Source organism: Rhagoletis pomonella, unplaced genomic scaffold (assembly GCF_013731165.1).
Source record: "Rhagoletis pomonella isolate Grant_MI unplaced genomic scaffold, Rhpom_1.0 Rhpom_scaffold_03620, whole genome shotgun sequence".
NCBI classification, from domain to species: Eukaryota; Metazoa; Arthropoda; class Insecta; order Diptera; family Tephritidae; genus Rhagoletis; species Rhagoletis pomonella.
In genome coordinates this window covers 9,408-20,592 of record NW_023462172.1, presented here as the reverse complement: position 1 = coordinate 20,592, position 11,185 = coordinate 9,408, and the positions used below count along the sequence as shown (strand labels likewise).

At 34.7% G+C, this 11,185-nt stretch overlaps 1 protein-coding gene across 1 annotated transcript; it reads right to left on the bottom strand.

Annotated features, from left to right (window-relative positions):
- Positions 1-7,157: 7,157 nt before the first annotated feature.
- LOC118754273 (UDP-N-acetylglucosamine--peptide N-acetylglucosaminyltransferase 110 kDa subunit-like) lies at positions 7,158-8,908 on the bottom strand. Its single transcript, XM_036489141.1, has 2 exons — positions 7,307-8,908; positions 7,158-7,241 (listed from the first exon to the last, which is right to left on the bottom strand). Coding segments are annotated over exons 1-2 (1,365 nt in total). The 5' UTR covers positions 8,670-8,908; the 3' UTR covers positions 7,158-7,239.
- Between the last annotated feature and the right edge of the window lie 2,277 nt (positions 8,909-11,185).

The window sequence follows — 11,185 nt, the reverse complement described above, 5'->3', positions numbered from 1 at the left end:
ATCTCCATCTCTTTCCTAAGCGATGATCTACGATTTTGAAAAAAACTCGTGTTTTGCCTATAGCGCGTCGCCTGTGGGCATTCTTTCATATATGTATGTATGTGCCATTTCTACCATTATATATTTTTTGTCTACTCGGTTATTCCATGGGGAATTCATGCTTTAATTAAATTTAAAAAATTAAATTACTACACCATTTTAATTAATTAGTGTGTAGTCCAGTTTTGTTTTGTAGAAGTTTCGTTAGTATACACTTCAGTTTTTACACATTGAATATATCTGCATATTTATACATTTACGCGTATCTATTTACATTTATTTATGTACAAGTCTACAAAATCTTATTACTTATAAAGCGATTTTTAATCTTCGTTGCTTAACACACATTTTTTCAATTACTTCTTGTGTTGTAATCGGCACATCATTATGTACCGCTAACATCGGTATACCATTCAGCCGCTCCTTAATTGTATAAAAAGAAGGGACAAATAAGATAGCATATTCAACAATTGAGTAGTCCACTTGCAAAGTGCGCTATGTATTTTTTTTTAGATTTTTAGTTTTTGGTGGGTTTCATGTCCACTAACAGCAGAGTGAAAAATTTTTCTATATTCTGAAAAAAATAGCATGAAATGTTAACTACTCTTGCAAAAGTCGCTATAATATTTATTTATACTGCAAGAAAACGTGGTAGTTTCGGTGCCTAGTGGAAGAGGTCGCAAGAAAGAAGCAAACCAATCTTCCTACAGGAGAGAACGCGAAGAGCTAAAAAAAAGCTAGCTATGTAAAAGTTACTGTTTCAAAACTTGCAATATTAAATTTTTAAATATAAAATTTGCAAATCTACCATACTGCAATTTTATTTTTTAATGGTATTAGGCTCTTATTTATCCAAATTTCCAGGTAATAAAAAAAGATACAAAATCCTCAATTTAGAAATTAAAGAAACAAATATTAATATAAAAATATTCACAACCAACATTAAACATGGGGAAAATTTACTGAAAAGCAGACTTATGGAAGTAGAATACAAGAAAATAATAGAAAATCAGAAACAATTTTCTAATAAAGACACGCAGAAACTCCATGAGAAAAAATTAGATGAGCAAATATCAAAAAATATAACAAATATTCCCATGCCTAAGTATTCCCGTTGGCTACTGTCACTTGGAGGCAAATTCGCATTGCCGGTGTCTAAGAAAACATTTTCCCCGATTCCCATAATTGCCGACTTAGAGCAAGGCATACAAGATATTACTGACGAAAGGGAAAAAGATGCAACAAGAAGCAATATCTCTGCAAGAATCAATACATTCTATGACAGATTAAGTAACAATACGAAAGAAAAATTTATATTGAAAACGTTGCAGACACCAGAAAATTTATAGGTCAACACAAGGAAGAAATAATAATAACACAAGCAGATAAAGGAAATAAAACGGTAATGATCTACAAAAAGGATTACGAAGATAGAATGAGGGAATTACTGAATGACAAAACAACATACAAAACCATAAGAAGTGATCCTACCCAACAATTATTGAGGAAAAACAACAATATAGTAACCGACTTATTCAAGCAGAAAAAAATTTACGTAAAACAAAAATTCCACTTGACATGCACAGCAGCTAATGCTCCTAGATTATACGGACTACCCAAAATTCATAAAACCGGTACACCTCTCCGACCAATATCCTCGTCTACAAATGTTCCCTGCTACAAATTATCGAAGTTTATTGGCAACATTTTAAAAAACATAATCTCTGACGAATATAATATAAGGAATTCCTATCAACTGAAGGAAAATCTAAAAAATATTACTATTGAAGAAGATGAAATTTTAATATCATTCGATGTCATATCACTATTTACGAATATCCCGATACATTTAGCCATACAGACAATTATGAAGAATTGGAAAAAATTAGAGAATTTTACAAACATTACACGAAAAGAATTTCATACCATACTCGAGTTTTGCTTACGGGATAACAATTACTTCAAATACAATACCACCCTTTATCAACAAATTTATGGCATGCCAATGGGTAACCCATTATCCCCTACCATAGCGGACATCGTACTTGACAAAATATTGGACGACAGCATAGCTGAACTTAAACAACACGACATACATATAAAATACATAAATAAATATGTAGACGATATGTTTGCAATAATTAAAGCAAAAGACGCGGAAGACATACTAAAAATATTAAATGCACAACATACAAAAATACAATTTACAGTCGAAAGGGAAAAATCAAGAAAATTGCCTTCCTAGGTGTAGAAGTGCATAAAAAGGGAAACCGAATTCTGCTGAACTGGTATGCAAAATCCATTGCATTGGGGAGATTGATAAGTTTTCATTCCAATCACCCATGGAAACAAAAAATAAACACCGCTGCCAGTCTTATTAGAAAAGTCCATCTGCTCAGCGACGAAGAATTTACAGAGCAAAACAACAAGAAAATAAAAAACATATTGTACAAAAACAGCTACCCGCACGCGTTAATAGAAAGATTATTACAAACAACAATAAACCAAATTCGCCAACCGAGCCAAACAACACTAACAAAAAATACATTGGGGTGACATACATACCAGGACTTACAAATAACGAAGTACTCCGAAAAACAATAAAAAATGAGAATGTGATATATGCACACAAGCCCCATAACACAATCAACAAATTGTTGACGAAAACCAAAGACAAGATTGAAAAGGAGCAACAACACAATGTAGTGTACCAAATAAAGTGCAAGGGCAATGATAACGAAAGCTGCAATAAATGCTACGTAGGCACAACAAAAAGAGCGTTGGGTATAAGAATCAATGAACACAGAGCGGACGCGAGAAACAAAAAGATGACAACAGCACTGGCTCAACACTTAACAACGCACGAACATATAACGGACTTCGGCAACACAGAAATTTTGGACATCGAAAGAAGGAGAATGACACTGGAGAGCCTACGAATACAACAACAATTGGACAACGCAATCAACTTTAAGGAAGACGTCGACAACACGAAGAACACATATGCAGCCGTACTAAAATTAAAATATAAACAAGTAAGAGCAGCGCTGTCTTCGGCTATGCCGAAGGCTTCATACCTTTCATGAACATCTGCAAATTTTACTTTGACAGATTACTGCTTTTGAATACATCTGCATACATCGATAGAGGAGTTACATACTTATATAAAAAATCGCATCTAAACAATCAGAGGTATGGAAGATATACTTTATATGACACCAATCTAAGTGATTTTCACCGCTATGTGATCGGTATGTAAACCGGTAACACAATTTATTGGGTTTAGTTTCGTACATAAAGGAGATATATGGCAAAAAAACTGGTATCTTAACAATCAGTGCTATAGGAGATAAAGCTTATACAGCATAGATTTTGACGATTTTCTCAGTAGACTTTGTATTATTATTTATAAAATATCTTACGAAATTTATCGGTTTTAGCTGTTCAAATAAAGGAGTTTTACAGTAAAATCCCATATCTGAACAATCAGATGTATGGAAGATATATGTTGTAGTCATCCGATCCTTGTTATTTTCACTGTAAGTATTCTGTTAATAATGAGTGAAAATGGTGCGAAATTTCATGTTCCTAGCTGCATAAATGGAGGAGTTATGATAAAAGACCTCATATCTGAACAATCAGTTGTATGGGGGCTGCAGGTTATAGTGACCCGATCTTTGTTATTTTCGCTGTAAGTCTTCTGTTGATAATGAGTGAAAACAGCGCGAAATTTCATGGTCCTAGCTACATAAATGGATGAATTATAACGAAAAATCTCATATCTGAACAATCAGTTGTATGGGAGCTATAGGTTATAGTTACCCGATCTTTTTAATTTTCACTGTAAGTTTTCTGTTGATAATTATTTAAAACAGTGCGGAATTTCATGTTCCTAGCTATATAAATGGAGGAGTTATAACGCAAAATTTTATATCTGAACAATCAGTTGTATGGGAGCTATAGGTTATAGTGACCCGATCTTTGTAATTTTCACTGTAAGTATTCTGTTGATAATGGGTGCAAGTATTGCAAAATTTCATGTTCGTAGCTGCATAAATGGAGAAGTTATAATGAAAAATCTCATATCTGAACAATCAGTTGTATGGGAGCTATATGTTATAGTGGTCCGATTCTTCCGGTTCCGACAAATGATTAATACATTATAAAAATACACCCACCTACCAAATTTGATCCGGATATCTCGAAAACTGAGAGACTAGATTGCATACAAACAGACAGACAGACGGACAGACGGACATGGCTAAATAAACTCAGCTCGACGTTCTGATCATATAAGTATATACCATTATAATACCATTTCATGCTCATGAAAGGTATAATAAGAATACTTCAATAATTCTTCCTAAATGTTGTATTACCTTCAAATGCGTAATGTGGTATTACCTTAAAATGTGCAAAGTAATGTAAGTAAATGTGTAAGTAAGTTAAGTAAAATTCTTGTCAATATTTAATGTGAGTTTCAAGTGATATTATGTGTGTAGATAATTAGTGTTAAGTATACATGTACATATGTAACTATTGTTGTGTATATATGTATATATACATGCAACTATTATTATGTTTTTGTTAATCATGGTTTTCGTTCGTTCTTCATGTTTATTGTTTATCGTTTAAATAAAACAGACTCCCTGAAGATGACACGAGAGTGTCGAAACGCGTAGAAGGGACAAGGGAAAAATATAAGCATTTCGCCTTTTACTCCATCGGCCGAAGCAGCTCCAACCCAGCAAACAAAAAACAGATACAGTTTGGATGTTACTTGTTGTCGTAGACGTTTTTTTTTTAATTTATAAAATCACATAACGCTGTTTGCAAGTGGACTACTCATATATTCATTAAAAGATAATTTGTCATCCGTCTGAAATAAAAAAATGTTAAATCGGAAGGATAAAATAGTATTTTGTTATTAATAGTATTTTGTTATTAATTCAAAAGTAAATAATTGTAGTTCAATGACGAAGGGGGGGGGAGGGGATCTATCCCCCCATATCCCCCCTGGCTTCGGCACAAATGTTATAATTGTATTTCAATAATTGTAGTTCATTCACAAATCCTTACACACATAAGGTTCTGTTTTGTGCATTTGGCAGATCGAAGATAGAATACGCAGCTTTTATCTGGAGGCCTTACAGTAAGACTCTTTTCAACCGCTTAGAGCGTGTTCAAAAAGTTTTTCTTCCGTTTGCTCTCCGACCTTTAAACTTTTCTATGCCATTGCCCTCTTGTCATTCTCGGTGCCTGCTAATTAGCCAGGATACCCTTGAAAATACGAGTTCTTTTTTAACGTGCTCATTTGATGTCAAACTCATAAATTAATCGATTGATTGCCCCTCCTTTCTAAATAAAATTGCAATCAATGTCCCTTCGAGAGTACTTCTCGTCATTCTGAATTCTTTAATATTGGTTCCTCCAAAACCAATTATGGTGCCAATGTTCCTATATTTCGTACATGTGAAGAATTAAATACAGTCTTCAATGCCTTAGATATTGATTTCTTGCAACCTAGTGCCACTTTAATCAACTACCCACGTCAATTCATTTCCCAGCTATACCATTAGCCATTTATTACTCGTTTGCTACATTTTATTTGTATGTTAGTTTTACGTTAACGTTAATTTCTACATAGTTTTAGATTTATACGCAGTCTGTTAGAATATTTGTATTCAAAGACTTGAAATAAATAAATATACATTGAAGTAAAACCAAAAGAATTGATGGAAAGATATCTAAAAATGGCAACCAGTGCAACATATTCAGTGTCTATAATGAAAGTTTATTTGTATATGTACATAAAGGGTGAACACACCAAAACTGCGACACTTTGGGAAGCTTATAACTTACCCAAAAAGATTTCAATATTTTGAAATTTAAATACCATAAGTTGACCATGACCTTAGTTGGACGTAGAAGAAATTTCATTTGAATTTGATTCCTAGTTGAGTTAAAAATGGCAACCGACTTAGAAACGAGACAAACCATTTTGCACGAGTTTATAAATGATCCGGCCTTAAGTACACGTAAAATTGTTAAAAATTAAAGATTGCACTATTCGACAGTTTGTAGGGTTTTAATCGGTACAAATAAGGCCTGGCAGTTACGAGAAAACCAGGGAGCGAGGGTTAGCATGGTCAAAGTGATAAAAACAGTGCTCGGAAGGTCCTCAGTGCGTTTTCGCGAGACCCGAAGATTTTGTCGCGTTATGTTGCAAAATCCGTACGCAGATCGCAGTTTTTCGTACAAAAGGTAAAGCGGAAAGCTTCATTGAGATGTTCTACAGCTCAAACCGCGCCAGACAGAGGCGCAAAGTAGAATGTTACAGCGAAATCCCGCATTCGGAAGTTGTATGAATTCTAAATTAAAAAATACAACTGCATTGTTATGGACTACGAAACCTATTGCTTTAAAAATTCAAAATATATTGCAGGTCAAGGTTTTCATACTGCTGCAAGTCGTCAAGATGCCCCTGAAAGTTGTAAGCTGAAAATGAAGTTCAAATTTCCAAAAAACCACATGGTTTGGCAAGCTATTTGTTCCTGGCGGACATGGCAAGCTGCCACTATGCCAAGGACACATTGCCGCGGTATAATGAAAATAACATCAATTTTGTACCTCACGACTGCAATCCACCCAATAGCCCAGAGCTACGTCCTATTGGGGAATATTCGTCAATTGTCAAAGGAATCTTGAAGAAAACAGGTGAAACAGTAAAAAATATTGAAGAGTGCAAAAACAATAGTTGTGGGCATCGCGTAAAGTCGATGATTCAGTCGTGCAGAACATCATGGCGCGTGTGCGATGAAAATACCGATCACTTGCATATTGAGCAAATAATAACTAATATTTTAACATTTAAATAACCTCTAAACTTCCAAGTTCAATAATACAAAAAAAATAATTTCAAAGTCTTCTAGTTTGTTTCTGGTAGTAATTTCTAAGTGTCGCAGTTTTGGTGTGTTCACCCTTTAAATTCATAAAAATATGTCTACTAAAACAATCATTGAATGAGATATATTGTTCTGAAAGACACCTTAAACTTTTTAACATTGTAAAAAAAAGGATTGATGACAATGGAGATTCAAAGATAAAAATATTTACTTACCAACGGCTTCAACCGATTTCTTTATATTCTGTTCTCCAACGGCAGGAAACCTCAGTAGCCATAGCACTGAATTTGGCACACTCTTTAAAATAGAAACCCATGATTGTAACGTTTGTGGATCTATCTTGTATAATTGATTGAAATTACAATAAACTATTGCGTCATCGGGTAATAAATATTGGCGCCGAGTTGTTATAACAATATTTTGAGGAACTTCCTCTCCAGTTGCGGCTTTGTTATTTGTTTGCGTGGTAGCTAACCCGTTTTGAACAACAATGCCATTAAGAGAGGTCTGGACTTGACCGGATGCAATCATTGATACAATTTGAGTAGTATTTGGGAGTTCTGCAACCTTATGTGTAATTTCCACTGGCTTTTGCACATTTACTATTTCTCTAACTTCTTTAACATCTGCACTTTCTACCAGTGGTGATAAGTCTGCAGCGTTTATAACGGCGATATTGTCTGCCACAGTTGATTGCTGTTTGTCACATACAATAATTCGTTCCTTAAGATGAGGAAACATTTGCTTGTGATCGCCAATGAAATACGTGTTCGGCATATACGCAAGCTTTTCACTGTATTGCGAAGCAAGCTCCATGGGACTAGTAACAGGGTCTGTTATAATGTAGTCCATAAAACTAGCGCCACTAGTTCCCGGGTATCCGAGCCACATAACTTGCACTGGCGCAGGGCGTAAAGCGAAGATTTCGTTGCGTGCACCTTTGGTATATCCATTCATATTCACTAATATGTGAATTCCATCAGAGTAAATGCGATCAGCGGCTTTACCATTGCACTGAATTTGGGACAAATCTACAAAATGTTCGGCTTCACGTATAATTTTATATCGGAAGGTTGTCCCATCATCTGAGCTTAACGCATAACAAAATATCTCGACACATGTTTTATCATGAAGTCCTGGGATTGATTGCATTAAATGGGAGGTAGGATGGTTGCCAAAGTCTGAGCTTACATATCCAATACGTAGCCTCCCATCTGTAGGCAAATCATGTGAAAACTTATATGCCGGTTTGTGTAGCACATGAATCTTTTCTAAACACAGATTTGCATGCCTGGTAGCAATAGCTTTGCGGAACTCATGTGATAGTGGATAAAGCATTGAATGATGTGGATGAACGGAAGGTAATCGATTTTTCTCAAGCTGTTCTGCTACAATGCTAATAAGTTTTTTCATTCGAGCGTCGTAGTCTGTCCAGTCACATACAATTTGTAAACAATGAGCTAAATTGCAATAAGCATCGGGAAAATCAGGTTTTAATTTCAATGCTGTTCTGTACGACTGTATGGCATCTGGAATATTTCCCGAATCCTTATGTATACTGGCGAGGTTGCTATGTGCATCAGCAAATGCAGGATTTATTTGAATCGCACGTGTGTAACATTGGAGAGCACCATTTATATCCTGAAGCTCTTTTAATGTGTTTCCCATGTTGGAATATGCATCAGCAAAAGTTGGTTGAATACGAATTGCTTCTTTGTAATGCATTAAAGCCTCTTTTAATTTTCCTTGCTGCTGAAGAACTGAAGCCAAGTTGGAGTGTGCTGCTGCGAAGTCTGGAAATACTTCCAGCGCCTTCAAATATAAGCGCGTCGCTTCCTCAATATATCCTTGTTCACGTTTGATATTTGCCAAGTTGTTCAAAGAATCAGCATGGTTTGGGCATAAACGTAAAGCTGTGTTATAACAATCTTCCGCTTCTTTAACCTGCAAACATAATCATATGATTTAGAGTTCAGTTTTGAATAATGACAAAACAAATTTCACTCAAACATTCAGAGCACAATGGGCCAGGAGCTAATCAAAAATGGGGAGAATTACCCGAAATAATGTTCTGAAATTGATTGAATGGACCAATTCTTTTCCATTTGTACTTCAGAAACCGTAAAATGTACTTCAGATTAGTCAATTGTATTTCAGGAACTATAAAATGTAATTCAGATCAGTCAATTGTACTTCAAAAACTTTAGATACTGTGTGATATGTACAAACACTTTTAAACAGTTAACACATTATCGTCAAAAAAATACACTTACCACAAATGAGCGCTCAACGAAAAATATGTTTTTCAAATCCAGTTTTCAGTTTTTTCTCGAAATTTGTTTACAAAAGAAAGCGCAGTCAATGCCCCGTTTACATTATGCCAGTCCAGTGACTGGCGTAATGTAAGCCGGCACCGTAATGCCGGTCTAATTTTCACGCCAGTACGACTGGCATAGTGTAGGCGGCCAATTCACTGGCCCGCCAATGCTTTCAGAACCTACGGTTGCCAGACGTACTTATTTGCACTGATGGAAATAATGCATAAAAAAATTATCAGTTGATAAAAAATAACCCAATTGTAGTTATCTTTTTTGCGGGATTTATATAAAATATTAACTTGTAGTTAGCTACAAAAAGCTAACATGAAACTAGTTGACAAGTAATGCAGGAGTAATGAAGGGGATTGTTTTCTTTAAACGCGTTTCTATTTAAATATCCTGCACTTAGCAAATACTTTTTCGAATTGAGGACAAATAAAAGGCAGTACGTCATTTCATATTATCATTTTGAAGTTATGTCTGACGGAGTTCGAATATGGGACCACCTACAGCAGAATATGTAAACAAGTATGAAATGTAATAAAATAAATAAAGTAAATACCAAGTAATTTTTAGCAAAAAAAAACCGACTTAAAAAAAAATATATATATCTATATATATTTTATGATCCAGTGATCGGATCTAAAGATTAGTATTGGACCACCTCTGAGACACTACCTTTCCGATGCAAAAAGAATTTTTTTTAAATCGGTTGACGTGGTCCAAAGTTATGCGGTAACATACATAAAAAAAAAAATTCTGACGAACTGATAACCTCCTCCTTTTTTGGAATTCGGTTAAAAACAAAAAAAAAATAAAAAAATATTTTGTTTTCCCTATTGATATTTTACGTCCAAAAGTAGTTAGTTACAAGTTAGTAAGATCAAATGCAGAGGTAACCACCCTTGACTACATCTAATGTAGGGGTAACCACCCTTGACTATTCCGCGGCTATCGCCATAGATAATAAGTGACTTTTAGCTCCTTCCTAATTAACTTAAGGTTAGCTTATAGTTAGATCCATTTCCTGCAGGGTACGCATCCTAAGCATGCAGAGCGGCGACAACACACACATACATACATAGTGCATGTATATCCGTACAAATCGCGTGCTGTGATGTTGATGGAAATTCTACATTTGAAAGCAAATTCATATGCCTGGGTGTAGCTGAATGCACTAAGCAGCGCGGACAAGCAGGTGCTTGATGAGAGGTAAAAATTTAAAACCGAAAGGGTAAGCAATAGCCGTGTACGTGTATTAACCCATTTTATGCAATGTATATTGCCAAAGGCTATTATATTCACCCCTTTGTTTATAGAGGAACAATTTCTAACTATAATTGTAGTCTATTTATTAAAAATAATTCAACATCATGAAATGCCGACCAATTTAATTTTTTTTTTTATTAATAAATCAATCAAGTTTAATTTGATTATACATTTGTCAAAAATAGTATGTGCCAATTCATACTGGCGAACAATAACGTGTTCAGTCGGTAGAAAACCGTCATATAAAAAAGTTGTTTTGCGCATGGTTGTCCTTTTTTTCCAAGCAAATTTCTAACGAAAAATTATATGCGCAAGAACAACAAAAGTGAATTACAAAGCAGCTAATATGCGCGCAAGCAAGTCGGTACTCACCACCAGTGTTGCCATTTCTGTTTCTGCCGTCCCGCCAGATTAATAAACAAAAATCGCTAGAATCCTGCTAATTCATTTAAATTCTGTAAACTCTTATGAAAAAAAGTTTCTTTTATAATTTAGCAGTTAAACTTTATTTGATAAAATTAGAGATCATATGTTTATAAAAAACCATCAGTTTTTTAACAAAAACAAAATTGGAACTTCGTTATATGGTTTTATAATCAGTGTTGGGATTTTGTGGCATTAAATGAAGTATCAAAACTGGTCATACGAATGACG